Below are 22364 nucleotides of genomic sequence, written 5' to 3' on the forward strand. Positions count from 1 at the left end.
TTTTGAGGCGCCTCTGGCACCTCCATGACTCGGCCAAGTGCCAAGAGCATTTCAGGTCCTGACAGGCACTAGCGAGCAGTCTGCCTTCATCTCATCCTCAGCCACAGGGGGAGCACCTTGTAGGAGTGGCCATGAGCGCAGTCCACCGTGTCAGTAAAGTCACTTTGTGGGTCACTTGGTTTTGTCTGTTGTAAATAATATCACACTGTAATTTGGTAAAACACTGAGCATGTTGTTGCACTAACGCAGACTTGTGTGTCTTCATTTCTTTATGGCAAAAGGCTGGGGAAGGGGAAATAAGAGTTAGCAAAGCAAAGGAGTGCGTTGGGGAAGAGTGTGTTAGGTGGAGACTCTGCAGCCTTACAGTGTTTGTGCCATTGGAAGGTTGCTGACGTTTGTTCTTAACGGATGCTTGCTCTCACTCAGATGAGGGAGAATCTCCTCTCTAAATGTCCTGCAGACTGAGTGTCACTCAGCTGAAATGTGTCTGGATCAAAGTGGCCCTAGTGTCCCTGACATCCTGATAAGTGCTGAGCCTCCTGAGCCTACCACAGCGACATCCCTGCATTGTTCTCCAGCTTTCCTTCAACCTTCTCCTTGTCCTTCTCTTCTTCCTCTTCTTTCTCATCCTCTTCCTCCGTCAAGGAGCTGTGCTGTTACAGCACTTCTTCCTCTTCAATGTCCACACCTCTCTCCAGGGCCATGTTACGAAGTGTGCAACAGACCACCACAATGCGCAAGACCCATGAGGGAGTGTACTGGAGGGCACCACCAGACCGGTTAAGGCACCTGAACCTCATCTTCATGAGGCTGATGGCCTGCTCAATGATCACCCTTGTGCTCAGGAGGATAACATACAGGAACATGCAACCATCTCCTCATGGGATAAGCCTTATCCGCGAACAGCCATCCACGGAGTTCCACTATCTCCACAAAGAGCTTCAGCACCAGCGATTGCCGGAGGATAAAGGCTTCATGGTAGCTTCCAGGATAGCGTGCACACACCTGCATAAAACTCTTGCTGTGGTCGCATACCAGCTGGACATTTAGGGAGTGGAATCCCTTCCTGTTGAGGAAACTCCCTAGCCGGTTGGTTGGTACCATGATGGCCATATGGGTGCAATCGATGAACTGATGACCCCCTGCACCTAAGGGAATCCGGTGAAGGACGCAAATCCATCCTTTGAGCTTGAGTGCTGCTGACCACCTGGAATTCAATGTAATCCCTGCCCTCTTGAACAGAGCATCCGTTACCTCTGTGATGCAATGATGTGCTGCTGCCTGCGAGATGCCACCAATGTCTGCTGTCGGTCCTTGGAAGGACCCAGTTGCAGAAAAAGTGCAAGGCCACTGTGACTTTTACAGCCACGGGAAGGCAATGGCGATGGTTCCGATGAACCCTTGGATGACCCTCAATGAGGGCACGCAAGTCAGCAACCATCTGCCTGGAAAGGTGCAGCCGCCCTGCGGCACCGACACTGTGACATTTCTAGGTAGCTTCTCTTTTGGCAGTAGACCCTATGGTGAGGGTATCACCTTTGTTGCCTTCCTACCCTCTCGTTCCTCACCCATGCACCCCTATTGTCCAGATGCTGCTCCTCAACGCTAGTCGACCCTATCTCGGGGTAGTTTAATCCCATTTCCAGTTATGTCCTTCCTTCCTTTCAGTTGGAATGTGCAGTCTTCCTCAGCCCCCTCATACGAGCCGGTGAGGCCCATAAGCGGAAGGACTGCTCCAACCGCCCCCCCTCAAAGCTGCCCTGTCCCTCCCAAAATACCCTTGTCAAGAATGAGGAGATATGACAGATAATTCTGCACAACCGGTTGCCTGTGAATGAGGGCCTTTTCTTTGATGGAGCCTCTTGCAGCTGTCCCGCCATTCTGACTGGCCTCCCAACTTTGTTTGTATCTCCTGCTCCCGGCCATCATTCGGATCCTTAGTGGATCCAGACGCTCCAAAATAAAGTTCAAGACTGTCCCTTAATGAGCTGACAACAAACTCTGTTCCGAAGAAGGGTCACTGAGCCGAAACGTTAACTCTGCTTCTCTTTCCACAGATGCTGCCAGACCTGCTGAGTGGTTCCAGCATTTCTTGTTTTTATGCCCATCCCAGTTCATGCTCTCACATTGCAATAAAAATTCTGCCCAATATGCCTGTTCTGGTGCCAGTCAATAATTAGCTTCAAATTCAGTATTTATACAAACAACAAAATGAGGCGGTGTTGTATTCATTCTGATAGTTTTCTGTTACACGATCTGAAAGAAATCTTATTTGCAATTTTGAGATATGATTTTGCCAATCAAGCAATTTTTTGTTGCACCGTGCAATTTTGATTATAATTTCATTCAAAACTGCAGTAAAATCGGAAATTGTTGAGCCTTGCATTCTTTCTTACTTAATTTAGATTGTTCTGTTTTATTTCGTGTGCAGTCTGAGTTCAGTGATGCGATTGCAATGCTAGTAGCAAGCAACGACCGGATTCAGACAGCAATCACTCAGATGGAAGAGACATGCAGAAATATTGAGGTATTTCTGATTTTTGTAAAGCTGTATCACAAATGCAAACAACTACATTGCAAATATGCCAGAGAATTGCAAAGATACATTATTCAATTTTTACCAAATGTATTTTTTTTGAAAGGGTTAATATTCACACAGCATAATTCCAAGGCTGTAAAAGCCAAGATTTTTTTGTGCCTTTCTTTTCTGTTTGTGGATGAAGCTGCATTAGTATTTGAAAAATTGAACCTTATGAAAAATGACTCGTGCCTCAATGTTCCAGGCTAACAGTCACAGGCAGAAGGAACTGATGTGTGAAAAGTTTGATGGTCTGTATGCAATGTTGGAGGAAAAGAAAAAGGACATGTTGCAACACATCACAGTGGAACAGGAAGAAAAGACACAACATATTCGCTCATTGATTAGGAAATACGGAGAACATCTCGAAGGGGTTTCCAAGACCATTGAGTCTGGGTTACAGTGTATGGAGGAGCCTGAAATAGCAATTTTCTTACAGGTACTGAGTTGAGCTTAATCAATGTGATGTAGGCAGTAGTGAATAAGAAGGTGGCATATCTCAGGTGTGATACCACACCATACGTTGTTAGTACTATCTCTCCGTTTATTATTATTGATAATAGTTAAACATGCTGGCTTTAATGTTCTGTCAGATTTGAGTTGTTACAGAAAAGGTAACATTGCCTTTTAGATATTTGTCTCCTTGTCATGATGGCAACCCTGGAGATCCATGTTAATATCAAAACAGGTTCTGATTGAAAAAGGTCGGCAAGAGCAGCTCTGAGGGGATATTGTTCATGTGTAGCCTGGCAAATGTGATGGTGCACATGGACTTCAAATGCAGCTTAACATAAACATTGATGAACATTTTGCTTTCTGTTGAATTAATACCATAGAATCTCTGTTCTTGTATTTTTTTTTTCTTTGGCCTCCTTATCTCGAGAGACAATGGGTAAGCGCCTGGAGGTGGTCAGTGGTGTGTGGAGCAGCGCCTGGAGTGGCTATAAAGGCCAATTCTAGAGTGACAGGCTCTTCCACAGGTGCTGCAGAAAAATTTGTTTGTCGGGGCTGTTACACAGTTGGCTCTCCCCTTGCGCCTCTGTCTTTTTTCCTGCCAACTGCTAAGTCTCTTCGACTCGCCACACTTTAGCCCCGCCTTTATGGCTGCCCGCCAGCTCTGGCGAACGCTGGCAACTGACTCCCACGACTTGTGATCAATGTCACAGGACTTCATGTCGCATTTGCAGACGTCCTTAAAGCGGAGACATGGACAGCCGGTGGGTCTGATACCAGTGGCGAGCTCGCTGTACAATGTGTCTTTGGGGATCCTGCCATCTTCCATGCGGCTCACATGGCCAAGCCATCTCAAGCGCCGCTGACTCAGTAGTGTGTATAAGCTGGGGATGTTGGCCGCCTCGAGGACTTCTGTGTTGGAGATACGGTCCTGCCACCTGATGCCAAGTATTCTCCGGAGGCAGCGAAGATGGAATGAATTGAGACGTCGCTCCTGGCTGACATACGTTGTCCAGGCCTCGCTGCCATAGAGCAAGGTACTGAGGACACAGGCTTGATACACGCGGACTTTTGTGTTCCGTGTCAGTGCGCCATTTTCCCACACTGTCTTGGCCAGTCTGGACATAGCAGTGGAAGCCTTTCCCATGCGCTTGTTGATTTCTGCATCTAGAGACAGGTTACTGGTGATAGTTGAGCCTAGGTAGGTGAACCTACCTAGGTGGGTATACTTCTCAGTATTCTACCATTTATATTGTATTCCTTGCCTTCTTTTCCCTTTCCAAATGCATTACTTTACACTTCTCCAGATTGATTTCCAGTTGCCACTTTTCTGCCCACGTGACCAATCCATTGATATCGTCCTGCAATCTACAACTTTCAACCTCACTATCAACCACAATCTATAACCTCATGGCCCAGTATATTCCTCATTCTACCATTTCCATTAAGCCAGAGGACCAATCCTGGTTCAATAGGAGTTAAGGAGTGTAGAGAACATGCCAAGGATGGCAGCACCAGGCCTTTTGTGCCCATGCTATCTGCAAGAGTAAATCAGCTAGCCCCCCTCCCCTGCCCTGTCCCCATAGCACTACAAATTATTTCTCTTCAGGCGCTTATCCAAGTCTCTTTTGAAAGCCACGATTAAATCTGCCTCCACAACAATCTCAGGCAGTCCATTCAAGATCCTGATCACTCACTGCATAAAAAGGTTTTTCTTCATGTTGCCTTTGCTTCTTTCATTTTAAATCAGTGTCCTCTACTTCTTGACCCTTCCACCAATGAAACAGTTTCTCTCTGTCTACCCTATCCAGACCCCTCATGATTTTGAACACCTCTGTCAAATCTTCTCTCAACCTTTTCTTGTTTAAGGAGAACAATTCCAGCTTCTCCAATCTATTGTTACAAAGGTTTTACTTTTTTGTACTCAGAACTTAGAATTCTGTGTGTTTGAAAAAGACTGAGAGAAGGATTTTTGCTCAGTGAAAAACACCTGCAAAATAATTGGAATTCCTGCAATGTTTTGAAAGGAAGTTCAGAACAAGAGTTGAACTTAATGGGTGTTTTCAAAGGAAGTTGAACTTGTACAAGAACAGGAAGGCCAGTAGTTTCAAGGAAACCAAAGAGGTTTGATCTTTCATCAGAGCAGCTTTTGAACCAGACACACACTGTGTCCTGACATGTGACCATGTTCAGGAAGGTTCTATTTTTTACCTTGGACCCTTTAATAAGCCTGTGAATTGGACAATGGGCAGGTATTTGAAATCTTTGCTTTGACCTGCTTGGAGCAAGAGGGATAAGACCCAGAAAAGTGTTACCTCTTTCTGTAAAGGAGACTTGCATCTCTTGAAAAGGAGCATGCTGAGGGCAGCACACACAGCTTGTCTTCTCCGCAGCCTCTGCTCCATTCATCAGTCGAGCTGCTGACTCAGAGACACTGCAACTGTAACCCCATACCTGTTGCAGCTTTTGTGTGAACTGGCCACCAGATCCTCTGTCCTCCCTGTGAGGATGCAGCCACATGCCCTGTCAAATCCAGGAACTCACCAAAACACCATCAGTCTACTCTTGATCATCAGCAAAGTGATGGAAGGGGTCATTATAGCGGTATCAAGTGGCACTTGCTCAGCAAGAACCTGCTCACTGATGCTCAGTTTGGGTTCCACCTCCTGATCTCATTACAGCTTTGTCCAAACATGGACAAAAGAATTGAACTCCAGAGGTGAGGTGAGAGTGGCTGCCCTTGACAGCATGGCATCAAGGAGCCCCAGCAAAACTGGAGTTAATGTGAATCAGGGGGAAAACTCTCTGCTGGTTGCAGTCATATCTAGCACAAAGGAAGATCATAGAATCACAGAATCGTTACAACGTAGAAGGAGGCCATTCGGCCCATCGTGTCCGCACTGGCTCTCTGAAAGAGCAACTCCCTCAGTTCCATTCCCCTGCCTTCTCCCCATAACCCTGCATGTTCTTCTTTTCCAAATAACTGTCTAATTCCCTTTTGAATGCTTCAATTGAACCTGCCTCCACCACGTTCTCAGGAAGCATATTCCAGATGGCTGTGGTTGTTGAAGGTCAATCACCTCAGTCCCAGGACATCATTGCAGGAGTTCCTCAGGGTAGTGTCCTAGGCCCAACCATCTTTAGCTGCTTCAATAATGACCTTCCCTCCATCATGAGGTCAGAAATGAGGATGTTTGCTAATGATTGCACAATTTTCAGCACCATCCGCAATGCCTCAGATACTGAAGCAGTCCATGGCCAGTTGCAGCAAGGCCTGGACAACATCCAGTCCTGAGTGGCAAGTAACATTCGCGCCACACAAGTGCCAGGCAATGACCATCTCAAACAAGAGAGAATCTAACCACATCTCCCCTTGATGTTCAATGGCATTACCATCACTGAATCCCCCACTATCAACATCCTGTGGGTTACCATTGACTAGAAACTGAACTGGACCAACTACATAAATACTATGACTACAAGAGTAGTTCAGAGGCTGGGAATTCTGTGGTGAGTAACTCACCTCCTGACTCCCCAAAGCCTATCCACCATCTACAAGGCACAAGTCAGAAGTGTGATGGAATACTGTCCACTTTCCTGGATGGGTGCAGCTCCAACAACACTCAAGAAGCTGGACACCATCCAGGACAAAGCAGCTTGCTTGATTGGCACCTCATCCACCACATTCAACATTCACTCCCTTCACCACCGACGCACAGTGGCAGCAATGTGTACTATCTACAAGATGCACTGCAGCAACTCACCAAGGTTCCTTTGATAAGACCTTCCAAACCCAACCTCCACCGCCTAGAAGGACAAGGGCAGCAGATGCATGGGAACACCACCATCTGCAAGTTCCTCTCCGAGCCACACACCATCCTGACTTGGAACTTCACTGTTGCTGGGTCAACATCCTGGAACTCCCTTCCTAACAGCACTATTGGTGTACCTACACCCCAAGGACTGCAGCGGTTCAAGAAGGCGGCTCACCACCACCTTCTCAAGGGCTATTAGGATGGGCAATAAATGCTGGCCTAGCCAGCAATGCCCACATCCCATGAATGAATTAAAAAAAACTTCAAAAATACTGCATAGTATATCCAGATACTTTGCAATAGCAGAAATTCTACTAGTTGTGTGCTTAGTCCTTTAAATAACATTAGTGCTGGGCCCTTCTCGCAGCTGAATGCATGTTCTTTGGTGAGTTACAAGTAAAAATGTTGCATTGACCTGGATGTTCCAAGTTCACAAATAAAGCACCAAATCAGTCAATAGGGCTGCGCAACTTCATGACAGCGCTAGTTCAGAGGCTTCTGACACATAAAGTGGATGCCCACGTGAGCACGCTTCTCAAAATGGGATGCTGTGCGCAATCCGCAAAGGTAAGTATCCCTCAGGACCACATCCCAGTAGTTAGAGATGCTATTCTAGTCTTCACTTTCTGGGGCTGTCTGAAGTACGGCTGAAACCCTTCTGACTCAGGGGTGGGAATGTACCGCTAAACCAAAGGTTCTCTCCATACTCCATGGTAATACATAACAAGGAAAGAAATAATCTCAACACCAATAGTGTTTCTCTTGACTGCTGCTCTTAAGTCTATTATTTGCTCTTGGGATGTGGGCAATCCTGAGAAAGTCACATTGATTGCCTATTCCTAATTGCCTGAGAAAACGGTGGGCCTTAATGCTGACTGTGGCTCCATGGTGATGTTCTGTAAGGAATTCCAGGATTTTGACTCAGTGGCAGTGAAGGGACAGCAATATATATCCACGTTTGGGTGGTGAGGAGAATTTAGATGTGTTGGTGTTCCCAAGATGCGGCACAGTGGCGCAGTGGTTAGCACCGCAGCCTCACAGCTCCAGCGACCCGGGTTCAATTCTGGGTACTGCCTGTGTGGAGTTTGCAAGTTCTCCCTGTGTCTGCGTGGGTTTCCTCCGGGTGCTCCGGTTTCCTCCCACATGCCAAAGACTTGCAGGTTGATAGGTTAATTGGCCATTATAAATTGCCCCTTGTATAGGTAGGTGGTAGGGAAATATAGGGACAGGTGGGGACGTGGTAGGGATATGGGATTAGTGTAGGATTAGTATAAATGGGTGGTTGATGGTCGGCACAGACTCGGTGGGCCGAAGGGCCTGTTTCAGTGCTGTATCTCTAAAACTAAAACTAAGATCCTGCTGCTCTTGTCCTTCTTGGTAGCAGAAGACACAGGGCAGCAAGGTGCTGTTGAAAAATTTTATAACAGGTGGTGACTTTTCGGCCAATCATGTTTGATGCTTTGCTCCAAAATTATAATAATATAAATTCTCTTTTCGTCAGTTTTGCTCTGCTCCATCTTGTTTGCCATATTTTTCTCTGTTAAGTTGTCATAGCTCAAAGTAGTGCATCAGTGTCCAGTCACGATACTCCAGTCATTATGGTGTGGGGCAGGCTTGATGAACCAGTTTGTCTTTTCCTGTCCATCAATTTTGTATGCTTTACATACAGGAAGATCCAAGTTTGAAATGAAGCTGTGGGACACAGGGCGACTAGCATCTGAACAATGGATTCATTTAAATTCCTCTTCCATTATTTTAGCAGAGGGTTAATTCCACCCTTAAAACAGCACGGAATGAATTTCAGACAAATATTAACTAATTGATTTCCAGTATTCCACAGCATCATTGCAAAACTATCTTTTTAAATGATAAATCAAATGCTTGTTTTGAAGTGTATTTAAGTATTTAATAAAAATGTATTTTCTTTTTCAGAATACAAAACCTCTTATTAAAAAGTAAGTACCCACCTGCAGAGGCCTGATATTTAACAATGCTCTTATAAGAATATGGATTGTTATCATACCACCTACTTACAACACAGATATGCAATTACTGTATGACTTTTTTAGGCTTTCCGAAGCATCGAAAATATCACATATGGAAAAAATAGAACGTGGCTTTGAGAATATGGATCATTTTTCAGCAGAATTTACGAAGGAAGAAAGGCTTCTGAAGGAGATTGACTTCCAGAAATGTGAGGACATGTTCCACAACAATGTTAGATCCTTTACTTATCATGGTAAACAATAGGCTGAAGTATAGGCAACGAGTCCTAAGTGTATTTTGTGCTCATTAAGATGTTGGTACTAAGGAATGATCAGATAACAAATGAATAAATACTCTTTTCATTTAGGAATGGAACTGCTCTGAAATAAAACTAGAAAATGCTCCTTGATCAGGTCATAAATGTTCATCAGTATCTAATCCTTCAACTAAACACCATGGGATACGTTTTCATCTACACCACATGCTGGTAATCAGAGTAGATCCCCCGCTTGTTATAGAATCCCACCCTCCTCCTTCCATTTCATTCCATTGAAATCAGTGGAATGATATCAGATGAGTTCTGTAAAGAGTGGGTGACCTATTTCATCAAAATACTGGCCAGACAGTGAGGATCAAACTTACTCTACTCTTTCAGATGTTGATTGACTTGTTCATTTTATGTTTCTATTATAGATTTCCAATACAGGGTGAATGCACTCACCTTCTCTGCCAGTGGTGAGCCAAGCATGAAGCGGCAGTGGGTTGGAGATAGTGCTACAACACTGCAGCACTTTTTCTCCAACCTATGTTCCCTTCATGGACAGCTCTCCTCCCGGAGTAACAGAAGTGCAAGATTTACAATTGTGTGCATTTTCTTCTTTTTATGACATGTCTTTTTTCACAGAGGTTTTTTTTGGCTATGGTGAATTTTTTAAAGGATGTCAGTGTTAGGGAAGAGAATATTTTCATCCTTTTTAGGCAGTGGCAACACTAAACAATTTCAAGTTACGTATATTATAGGTGAAAGTTCCTTTCACAGTAGTCCAATGAGGCATCTTAACTCCAATTTAATTTTCCATTTCTCACGCCTACCATCTTTGTAGACTTTCTAGGTGAGGTTGTGAATTTAGTGCAAATTAGTGCTAGGTAGTTTGTACTGTAGAAAATGCTCACAAGGAATGGAACTGAGACCCCTAAAATCATTTCACATTAGGCTCTTCTAGTCATCAAGATCTTGTCAGGCAATGCTGAATTGAAGTCCAGGCCACAGAGTTGTTAAGACAGTGAATGAAGAAAATATGCTTCTTATAATGCATCTATAAAAGTTGAAAATTGCCTCTATAGTAGTTGAACATTTTCAGGTTTAGGTTAATAGATTTTTATTGAAACAATCAATTTTAATTTGCCTTAGAACAGGCAATACATTCCACAGAAATGAAAATCCAACAATTCTAAGAAAAAATCCTCATTCAAAATACACATTAGTATTTTACTAAGCAACATTCGATTGCGTAACTTGTTTGGTTAATTGATCCACACCGAAAGAGATAGGCACCTTGTGAGTCATTGATAAGAATATAAAAAATAGGAGCAGGAGTGGGCCATTCGGCCTCTCGAGCCTGCTCCGCCATTCAGTAAGATCATGGTTGATCTGATCTTGGCCTCAACTCTACTTTCCTGCCTGCCCTCCATAACCCTTGACTCCCCTATAGTTCAACAATCTGTGTATCTTAGCTTTGAATATATTCACAGCTCTGTGGGTAGAGAATTCCAAAGATTCGCGACCCTCTGAGAGAAGAAATTCCTCCTCATTTCCAAATTAAATGGGTAACCCCTTATTCTGAACCTATGCCCCCGGTTCTAGATTCCCCCACAAGGGGAAACATTATCTCAGTATCTACCCGGCCAAGCCCCTCAGAATCTTATGTTCTTCTAAATTCCAGCGAGTATAGGCCCAACCTGTTCAACCTTATTTGAGACAACCCCTTCATCCCAGGAATCAACCTAGTGAACCTTCTCTGAACTGCCTCGAATGCAAGTAAATCCCTCCTAAGATAAGGAAACCAAAACGGTACACAGTATTCCAGGTGCGGTCCCACCAATGCCCTGTACAGTTGTAGCAAGACTTCTTTTATGATGATGTTCTGATGAAAGGTCACAGACCTGAAACGTTAACTCTGTTTCTCCACAAATGCTGCTGGACTTGTTGAGTATTTCCAGCACTTTCTGTTTTTATTCCCTACTTTTATACTCCATCCCCCCTGCAATGAAGGCCAACGTTCCATTACCTTCCTAATTACTTGCTGTACCTGCATGCTAACTTTTTGTGTTTAATGTATGAGGACACCCTTTGGTTGACAAAGAAAGGAAAATGTTGAGCTTTTCTGTAAAACATAAGTAAAGAACATGGAGCAGAGTGAGTCAAGCTCAGAAATGAGTCAATATAAAGCACTAAAAATATAAACAAGAAGTGCAAAGCTAGAAAATTGCAATAAAAACAGAAAATGCTTCAAATGCACAGACATCAATTATGACCCTCGGCAACAAATGCTGACATCCCATGAAAGAATATAAAAAAAAACTGAAGAAGAATATTTGTTTAAAATTCTAGGGACTCCTTCTTTCATCCAAAACAATAATTTTAGCATTCGCTTTAAGATGTATCATTGGACTGATGCAAAATCTGCTAACCTTTTAAACGCAGTATAATGAGCCTGATATTCCATGGACTCTTGCTGTCAGCAGGCATAGGTCTCTCTGGGCCTATCAGGTGGTGAACTGGGCTGAATTCGCAGGGAATCCTGGGAACTCCCTCAGACATGCCCCAAAAATTCTCCATCGACTTAACGGGGAAAAGCGTAAGAAGCGCCCTCCCTGCCCCACCATACACCCAAAATGCATTTTGGAATGGAAGATGCAAGGGATGGAAACCCTGGTGGATCTGGGTTCCATCCCAGATTGCAGCCCATTGCTGGCATCCTGGAATTGCACTGAATAATTGTCCTCACCAGCCCCTGGAATTTTGGGCCCAGTGTCTTGTAGTCATAGGGCAAAATTCCTCTGTTGTGGTGCGGGAAACAAGATTATAAATCACTTATAAAGAACATATTTATGATTTTGATGAACATCTTTCACATATCTCAGACTGGCTCATTATTTATTCAGTTCTAAGCTGACTTTATATTATGTTCCATGTTAGTGCCACCTGCTCCTGGTGTGTGGGTTTTGTCCAGCTGGCAGCAACACCATTGCTGGATTTACTGAGGCCACCACCAAGAAGACCCTGCAATTTTGCATTTTTGTTGCTGACAGATGAAGGTGACAGCACTAGCACTGGCACAGCACAAAAGTTGCATAAAACAGCTCTACATGAGAACTTGTATTCTTTAAACCCACAGTTGAAGAGGAAACAAATGAACTGGAAGAGGAAGGGAGAGAAGTCGAAGCAAAAAAAACTGAAGAGATTCACACTGATGTGGAACAATCCCAACAACAGGAAGATACTGCCAGAGCTACATCACCATCCATATATCCAGCAGAGCCAATACCCACAAACACAGTTGCATTGGCATCAGCAGAGAGAAATGATTCATTGCCAGCTGATACTGTTCAGCAGGTAAGGCTGATATTCAAGTATTGATGTTAACAGCTAGTGACAAACATCAAAACATTGCAGAAAATGTAGCCTCTTTTATTGGAAAGGGTATTTTCTTAGAGACAGATGGATGCTTTCTTTCGCTGATAAAAATGTAATGTTTAATAACTTTGAGTGAAGTGAGTTTTCCTTTACATCAAGTTTCCTCAGAGGAAAAAGGAAAGGCTATGACCAAAGACAAAATAGGGTCCTCCATTTTAAACCCTGTTGATTCCTAATTCTTATAATGTTTTGGTAGGCATTTCATAGATATGATAACCTCATAAAGATGGAAACCATTGAGTTGGTCTACTTATCATTTGTCAATTTGTCCCTTCTTATGGTGATTTAAAAAGTTCAGTGATATTGCGATTTCAAATAGCAGGCCTTAAAAGTCAACAGCAGCTTAAAGCTGTAAATTATTTGTGAAAGAAGGATTGAATGATGTCTCAGAGACTTGCTGCAGGACACAGAGCCTGCAACTTTTCAGAATGATCTGTGGGGAAGTGCTTTTGGCCCAAATAATATTGAGGAGAGGGGCCCTATTTGGGATTTAGAGGAGAAAGCCATGTGCAGTAGAAGGAGCTACCCAGGACAGTAAGTATCAACTCCATCATCCCATGTATGTTACACAATGCAACATGGAGTTTAATAACTTTAAAAGATCAGGCAAGGCAAGTCAGCAACAACTTGCAAAAATGTACTGAACCAAGCAAGTCTGCCACTTACAAGCACCTTCCCCTCACTATGTTGAAGAGCTGACCATTAATGTCCAGGAGGTATTACAGGATCCTTCACTCATAACCTTCCATGAGTTGACCCCACCAAAAGCCTCACTTGTAATGTAATTCCCTGGTTCATTTACCTATCAGCACCTGAGATGATTTCATGTCCGTTAACACCTACCTTTGACTGAAACTTATTGAAAACAGAGGCAATTCCCACTTTTTGCATTCTGCTTAAAGAAGAAGACAGCCCATAACACAGGAGAGAGATTAGCCACAGGTCATGGCTCCCCAATCTCTGAATTCTCACCTGCTGTGAGAAGGAAATGTTGGAGCTCCCACAGAGGCAGACAGGCAAAAGAGTTGAAAAAGGGGAAGTCAGAGGACAGGTGCAATCTGCCCTCACAGCAACACAAGAGATGTAGCCTGCATCCATCGCAGATATTTGCTGCCATACCACAAGGTCAACCTCAATCCCTGGAAGCTCCTAGAGAAATTTATCAGTCACCCACACTCAGGTAGTAACCAGACTTGCCACTCAGGTGGTAACCAGATAAAGAGCTGGGCTAAGTTTATAAGGTCATATGTCATACAATGCCACAAAGGGGAAAAGGAATGGGTTTTGGTTAAAGTTATGGTTGCATTAGAGTTGATTTTGGCATGTTTTCAAAGTGGCTTTGATGAGGTGACATGAACGGATGCCATGTTAATTGATCTACACAGAGAAGTGTCTCTAATTGATGGGATCTGTGTAATAGCTAAAGGTCGCCTTGATCTTCCATGATCCATCCAAACATTCGTCTTGCTTTACCAAGGAGATTGGCTACAGTCGGCTGCCGTAAAATGAAAGCGTTGTATTAGCTGTCAGAGGAGCGAACATTCACTTTTATGATTTGGTGCTGCTGGTCACAATTGTGAAAGATGTTGAAAGTGTGAAAGCTATTGATCAAGAAAGCACAAATGTCCGTGTGGTGGCAATTTAAGACCCCTTGGACTTTGGAGAATCCTGCTACTCTTAAAATTGCAGTGCCTGGTCATGCTGGGTGAGATTTTAACTCATTCAAAACCCATCCATTTACACAGAGGTAAAATCAGGCCCAATGTCTCTGGTTGTCTATGGGAAACTTAACAAACTAGCAAACAATGCATCTGTCGCTTGCTTTATGCACACAATAGATTGGTTAATGTTACAAATGTTTCCCCACCACCACCACTGCCTGTCAACTGGCAATAACCTTGTAGTATAAAAATTCAGTGTGCTTGTGACTTTCACATCCGTTGGATGAGCAAAGCCATCAGTGGAGGAGGGTTGTAGGTTGTGTTACAGCATAAGACATTGATGGTTTCCTTTGTAAAGTGAAGCCTCCAAAGCACTTCTCCTGGATCAGCTACAAGTAAGATGTCTTGGTCTGTATATTCTGGAGTTGAGGTACTGGCAGGTGGTTGCCATACGTCTTGTGTGGAGCCTGGCCAGCATGGCTTCCCACCACTGCGCCTTTTCCTCCAATGCACTCCTTAGGATTGGGGGAGGGGGTTGGCTGGGGGAGACCCGCAGTAGATGACACAAAGGCTGTTGCTAGAATTGAGAAAAACAAAAAAGAATTTTGAATTACCAGCTTAGTATGAATAGTTTCATACAAGTTGCCAGAGTCCTTTAAACCCATTACTGCCTTTCACTTACTGCCCAGCAACGCAATTTATAGGGATATAATTAACAATGAGGTGCTAATGACGTAAAATGAGACAGATGACAACACCATATCATTACTGTTTCAACAGAAATAATGCCAAAAAAATCAAGCATGTGCAAAAATTGGTAGTGCCTTGTCACAATGAGTCCCTGCCTCATTTTCCATCCCCGCCTGCCCCAGTGCTGAAAATCGGGTTGTATGTATACTTTTAATTTCAAGAAAGAAGTGTATGCTCACTTCTCAGCTGCTCAGAATAGTGGAATCTGCTTCATCCACCAGCTTTGTTTTAATCAGCAAACATTGACCAAGCCTATCTCCCCTCAGAGCGTGCCTCAAGTGCTACTGCTAATGGAAGGGTTCCCGCAAGAAATGTGGTTCCTACCTAAACTAGGCAGAGGCAGTATGGTTGCCAACTCTGATTCGATGTATTCCTGGAAGTTTCATCATACGACCTCCTTCCTCCAGCTACCCCATCCTGTCAAACAGCCTTTTCTTCCCATCACGAATGTTTTTATAACAATAAACTAAAGTGTTCACAGAAAATGAGAAAGGTATCTTTTTTTTTAATCCCATGATTTTGTTTCTTGGGTTGCTTGCAGCAGTGTCCAGGAGATTAATCTTTAATTCCTGGAGACTTCAGGGTAATCATAGAGAGCTGGCAACCCTGAGGGGCAGCGATTGGCATTTGAAGATAAAGGGGCCAAGTCATTCGGGGAGGGCATGGAGGGGAGCAGTGCTCAGTCCCTGTGCATTAGCAACCACAATTGTGTTGGAGCAGCACTCAAGGCAGAGGGGAGGAAAAAATAGATCATAGAGAAGGGAAAGAAGAAAGAACCTGGATTGGCATTTTACAGCTGGGGGAGGAAGGAGATGGAATGAAGAGGGAGAGTGCCAGCATGAACTATGGGGGCATGGGAGGAGGGTGGGGGGGGGGACTGGTGGTGGTGTGGTGGAAACAGGGAAGTAGTACCATATGGACAGGGGGCATTGGAGGCTGAAAAGATTGCCAGCTTGAACTGGATTGGAAAAGGAACAGAGTGCCATTTTGAATTGAATTGAGGGAGAAGTGCCTGTATGAGCTGGAATGGTTGGAAAACAATTCTCTGTAAAAGAGTGGGTAAGTTGAGGTAATTTTTGAGTGAATAATGATCTGCTTGGTCTGTTGAAAATCAAAATGTTGCTTTCCCCCTTTTTTAAGATAATAAAAAACAATAAATAGTGAAGTCTAACTGCTTAAAATTAATTAGAATGCATTAATGTAAAAATTCAAAACCTTCCAGGGCAGCATGCCTCTGGTGCCCTCTGGCACAACCCCACTATAATTGTGCCAACAATTTTGTGTCTTCAAGGTTTGATTTTCCCCTTCGTGCTTCCATTTACTTATGCTTTTTTACCAGCACATGATGGAGTATTGGGTACTTAGATTACAATGTCCATGCAACTACTTGTTTTTACATCACAAGCTCATAATCAGGGCTGTTTTTTGAGTTGTCACCATTTTTTTGATGCTGCTGATCAGCTTTAGTTAGATTTCTACATTGCCATGTACACACATTGGATTGCTGACTTTGAAATTGGGAGGAGCTTGTCCTGCTTTAATGTAGCAGCCTCACGGTCTATTCAGATGACGATTCTGCACTCAAGAGTCTGCCCTGCAGTCTCTTAACAGCTTTTGGCTCCATTCACTTCTTCATAAGCAGTTTCACCTCCACTTCCCCACCACCCTGTCAATAACCAGTGACGCGTTTGCTTCATTTTGTAGTATTCCTATTTCTAATATATTTTACCAAAAAATGTACCAAATGAACTGTTAGAAATAATACTTGCTGGGGAAGGATGCGTTGAAATCCATCTTAATAGTAGACAAGAGAGTCCAGGAACATGCTTCTTCTCCCAAGAAAATCATTTTTGATACTTTGTTTGACACAATCAACCCATTTTTCAAATTACCACTAAATCTTACATCAAAATGCTGTAAAATACACCAAATGAGATGTTTTAAATGAAAATGATCGAGGGAATCTTGCTCCAAACCCCAAAGTGTACAGTATATCCACTTCTAAAATTGCTAATGCACCAATGCCTATGAAATCAGATCCAATCTTCAGGAGAAAAGGGGAGAACACTGTGGAAACAATCTACAGCTATTAAAGGTAATGTTAGTAAACTGAGCAGCAGAAATAACCTCTGAGCATCTAATAACAGAAAACTAGTGAGGCTGATTCACTGATTCCACGTCATATTCATTTTGTTTGCATTTGTTTTGCTGAAGATATGCAAGTGTTTTATTACCATCAACAAGAACTAACAATAGGAAAAAAAGAAATATTAAAACAACAGGATAGACCTTTTTACTCCTAATTCTTTTAAATATATATTTTCTTAAGGCACAATTTTAGCTTAGGTATAAATAAATGAATGGCAATCTATTAATTGTGTCCCATATACTTTTTTAACAGTTAGGTTGTAAATATTGCATTTCCAGGCTCCTCCATGGGGTTATAATGAATTCTATTTCAGCAATGATTCAGTGGTATTGTTGTGACCTTGGCCACGATACGTTCACTTCTTATTATTGATCTTGCTTTGTAGATCACAGGCATTTTTGTTTACTTAGAATTTACAGTTTTAGTTGATACATAGTAGAAACAGAAAAAAAAAGACAGCTCTTGATTTGGTGTGTAAACATAAGCTGCAAGTATGTTCCAAGAAAATCTTCTTGGTAAAACTGGACTCATCAAGGAGTAAGCACTTAGCACTAATGTTCCCTTCAAAACAACACAATGGCAATTCTAATTTACAATTCATTACTACACACAGATAAAAGCATACTCTATTCTCTGTTTTGTTCTGTTTATTCTTATAAAGGCCGTGGTTGAGCTGAGTGAGGCTCATGATACTCTGGAGTCTCAAACCCAATTGCTGGCAACAGCAACAGCTGCAGATCCTCTGTTTTACCCAGCTTGGCATAAAGCTCATGCATTGGACAAGGTCAGCCCCAACTTGAACCCAATGGGCAACAGTTCAGGCAATAGTAACTGTCAGATCGGGTCAGCAGTTTCCATTGAGAAAGATGTAAAGAAACCTGCAGTAGAGCACAGTTCAGCTGCATTGGAAGTGGATGTTAACGAAGCTAGTTCAGCTGCAGCTTTGTCACAGGTCAGTGAAGATTTAAATGTTTGCATAAAGAATTCTGCACTATTGTAGACCAGCTTAACCATAATATCATGCACCTCATGGTCATGCTCAATCATGCATCTAAATGAGTTTTGTGTATGCTGACAGTAGATTGCAATTTTTTGCTTATTACTATTTAGGAATTTATTAGCAAGGAAGATAGAAAACTCTCTGATGTGTTTCCTGATGACTCAGAGGATAACCACATTACATGGTGTGATACTGAGCCACACAAATCAAGAAGACCATAAATTTAATCCCTGGTTTGTGTTAAATTAGCTGATCTCAACTTAGGGCTGCAGGACCGGGGAGGAGAGGGTGGTCCTGCTCCTGATAATTATCTAATGGCTCCAGTTGAAAAGTGCACATAGATGTTTTTCAGGTGATGATAAAATCAGGTTGGGCTGTGATGACCCTCATGGTTAAATAAACTGCTGACAATTAAGCCTAGATTTTATGATTGTCGAGCAGAAGTAAATGGTTGATACTGATATTTAAATAATGCTGGCCAGAAAATCTAGACTTTGCTGTCTAGGTTAACAAAAGGGAAAAGAACACTTGGGCAAAGTCTGCAGGTGCCCAGTAAGCTTCAGTAAAGTGGGGGAGGGGGAACTCACTGTTACTCTTCCCTTGATGTCATTCTAAAAGATATCAACCTAAACAGATCAGTAAAGAGAAAGGCTAGTCTGCCTTTGAATGAACAACTGCAGTCTACTACATGCTATCTTCATGTACTTGCACAAAATGCTTCACTAAGGATAACAGTCTGTGCTTTGTGAAATGTAATCGCCTTCTCACCACTCTGCACAGTTGTGCATTAACTAAAGTATTTAATGGATTAGTTATGAACAAAAGTGCAGACCCAGTGTATCTTATTTTCTCACAGGGTCTAGCGCTCCTCATTTTACTTTTGGGTTTGATGATCGTACTTCACCATCTTTGGAATCAGATTCAGTACATGATTTTTTCTTTACTGGGTAGGAGGAATATTTTTTAAATATGGGATCTTAAAGACACAAAGTAGTTTCTCATACTCTCATCTGGTTTAAAGAATTATAACCAGTATATTCTAATATTACAGCATCAATTTTTTAAAATAAAGCTTGGATTGAATAAAGTTCTTCCACTGTTACCTGCCTATATTACACTTCCTCTGGCTATGAGAATGGGACTTCCCAGGCTGTCCCCTTTACTATTACTGTTTTCAATGTCCCCTACAATTGACCAACAGAAACTACATCACAGGATCTGATTGATGCGATCAGTTTTTTTCTTCCCAACCTTGAAATCATGAAATAATGAGAGGAGATATCAACAAATTTATGACTGCATTAGAATCCTACTTCTCCACCCCACTAAGGCTGCCTGGCTGTTCAACAGCTGCAATAAAGATTCAGGGTTTAAGTTGTCATTAGTGACAATTGCTGCTTTTTAATTTCTTGCTAAGTACTTGACAATCTTGCAGGTGGCATGCTGATGAATAATCTAACTGCTGAGGTTTAGCTAAATTAATTTCCCCATAAATTAACTGAGTTATTCAGATTCTGTTGCTGAGCTTAAACCCTGATGATCAATTTTCATTCTAATTTGTGAGAGTGAGGAACTACTTTAATGTGGCATATAAAGCAATCCCAAAATTTAATGAGTGAGTGGTGGAATAAAGTCCTAAAGATCTTCTCCGGATGAAAAAGTGTTTTCTTTTTCAAAAATGCAGCATTTTATAATCAGTGTTGCTCATGAGATTCACATGAATTGGGAACTTGTCTCACATGAGTATGAGTCACTAATCTGTCCATTAATTTTGATAAATATAGAACATATCAAAAAAATTATATTTATAAATCATACAAAAACTGGTTACCAGGAAAGCACACTGATAGCACGGTAGACTGAAGGCTAACTGCAAGCTTTTGTTCTTTCGCTTCATGCTTGGAAAACTTTCTATAGGTAATTCTTTTTCTATTATATTAGAGTAAGGCTTCCCCTATTTTCTTCCCATCTGTATTTATTCTCTGCTGGCTGTGCAGCTGAAGTGGCTGCATGGGTAAGCAGACACTGTCCTCTCAGTCTGAGGTGCTTTAGACTGTCCCTAAGGGCAGATGGAGCTGTCCAAGGACAGCCTATGAATGATATTCCCACAGTATATTTATATCATAGGTTTAGCAAAGGTGTTATCCATTTTCTTTTTTTTATTCGTTTGTGGGATGTGGGTGTCGCTGGCTAGAACAGCATTTATTGCCCATCCCTAATTGCCCTTGAGAATGTGGTGGTGAGCTGCCTTCTTGAAACACTGCAGTCCTTGGGTTGTAGGCTCACTCATAGTGCTGTTAGGAAGGGAGTTCCAGGATTTTAATCCAGCGACAATGAAGGCACGGCGATATAGTTCCAAGTCAGGATGGTGCGTGGCTTGGAGGGGAACTTGCAGGTGGTGGTGTTCCCAAGTATTTGCTGCCCTTGTCCTTCTAGGTGGTGGAGGTCGCGGGTTTGGAAGGTGCTGTCTAAGGAGCCTTGGTGAGTTGCTGCAGTGCATCTTGTAAATGCTACACACTGCTGCTACTGCGCGTCGATGGTGGAGGTAGTGACTGTTGAGGGTGGCAGATGTGGTGCCAATCAAGTGGGCTGTTTGTCCTGGATGGTGTCGAGCTTCTTGAGTGTTGTTGGAGCTGCACCCATCCAGGCAAATGGAGAGTATTCCATCACACTCCTGACTTGTGCCTTGTAGATGGTGGACAGGCTTTGGGGAGTCAGGAGGTGAGTTATTCGCTGCAGAATTCCCAGCCTCTGACCTGCTTTTTTAGCCACTGCATTTATGTGGCTGGTCCAGTTCATTTTCTGGTCAATGGTAACCCCCAGGATGTTGATAATGGCGGATTCATTGATGGTAATGCCATTGAATGTCAAGCAGAGAAAGTTAGATTCTCTCTTGTTGGACATAGTCATTGCCTGGCACTTGTGTGGCACAAATGTTACTTGCCACTTATCAGCCCAAGCCTGGATGCTGCATATAGACATGAGCTGTTTCAGTATCTGACGAGGTGCGAATGATGCTGAACATTGTGCAATCATCAGCAAATATCCCCACTTCTGACCTTATGAAGGGGGGGAAGGTCATTGATGCAGCAGCTGAAGATGGTTGGGCCTAGGACACTATCCTGAGGAACGCCTGCAGTGATGTCCTGGCACTGAGATGATTGACCTCCAACAACCACAACCATCTTCCTTTGTGCTAGGTATGACTCCAACCAGCAGAGAGTTTCCCCCGATTCCCATTGACTCCAGTTTTGCTAGGGCTCCTTGATGCCATACTCGGACAAATGCTGCCTTGATGTCAAGGGAAGTCACTCTCACCTCACCTCTGGAGTTTAGCTCTTTTGTCCATGTTTGGATCAAGGCTGTAATGAGGTCAGGAGTTGAGTGGCCCTGGCAGAACCCAAACTTAGCATCAGTGAGCAGGTTTTGCTGAGCAAATGCTGGTTGATAGCACTGTCGGCAACCCCTTCCATCATTTGTTAATGATTGAGAGTAGACTGATAATTGGCCGGGTCAGATTTGTCCTGCTTTTTGTGCACAGAACATACTTGGGCAATTTTCCACATTGTTGGTTAGATGCCAGTGTTGTAGCTGTACTGGAACAGCTTGGCTAGTGGCACGGCTAGTTCTGGAGCACAAGTCTTCAGTACTATTGCCGGAATGTTGTCAGGGCCTATAGCCTTTGCAATATCCAGTGCCTTCAGCCATTTCTTGATTTCATGTGAAGTGAATCGGATTGACTGAGGCTGGCATCTGTGATGCTGGGGACCTCAGGAGGGGGCCGAAATGGATCATCCACTTGGCACTTCTGGTCTAAGATGGATGCAAATGCTTCAGCCTTGTCTTTTCATTTCCACGTTTATTACAAGAAGTTAGGGAAGATATAGCAGTCGGACTATTACACATATACATAAATTGAATAGAATAGAGAATAGTGCCAGAGGGCTAACGCACAGCTAATGTTATTCCTGTATTTAAGAAGGGAGATAGAACAAGTCCAGGGAACTATAGACCAGTTAGTTTAATGCTGGTGGTAGGAAAGATAATAGAATCTTTACCCAAAAATGTAATAGAAAAACACCTAGAAACCAAAAATATAATAGAGTAGACAGCACAGATTTCAAAAGAGGAGATCATGCTTGACCAACCTTATTGGATTCTTTGACGAAGTAATAGAAAGCGTAAATATAATAAATGTAATATATTTAGATTTCCAAAAGGCCTTTCAAAAGATACTACTTGGTAGACTCATAATTACTGTCAGAACATATGGAG

At 42.8% G+C, this 22364-nt stretch overlaps 1 protein-coding gene across 3 annotated transcripts in view; it reads left to right on the forward strand.

Annotated features, from left to right (window-relative positions):
- The window catches only part of LOC137370005 (tripartite motif-containing protein 54-like), a 139439-nt gene that overhangs the window by 55549 nt on the left and 61526 nt on the right, over positions 1-22364 (forward strand). For 2 of the 3 annotated variants that reach the window (XM_068031920.1, XM_068031921.1), the window contains exons 4-8: positions 2432-2527; positions 2784-3017; positions 8779-8801; positions 8916-9040; positions 12231-12448. In XM_068031920.1, coding sequence (XP_067888021.1) covers positions 2432-2527; positions 2784-3017; positions 8779-8801; positions 8916-9040; positions 12231-12448 — 696 coding nt within the window. Of the gene's footprint in view, positions 1-2431; positions 2528-2783; positions 3018-8778; positions 8802-8915; positions 9041-12230; positions 12449-17750; positions 18042-22364 lie in introns of all 3 variants that reach the window. The other variant, XM_068031919.1, reaches the window with a different exon arrangement.

This window comes from Heterodontus francisci, chromosome 5 (assembly GCF_036365525.1).
Source record: "Heterodontus francisci isolate sHetFra1 chromosome 5, sHetFra1.hap1, whole genome shotgun sequence".
NCBI lineage: Eukaryota > Metazoa > Chordata > Chondrichthyes > Heterodontiformes > Heterodontidae > Heterodontus > Heterodontus francisci.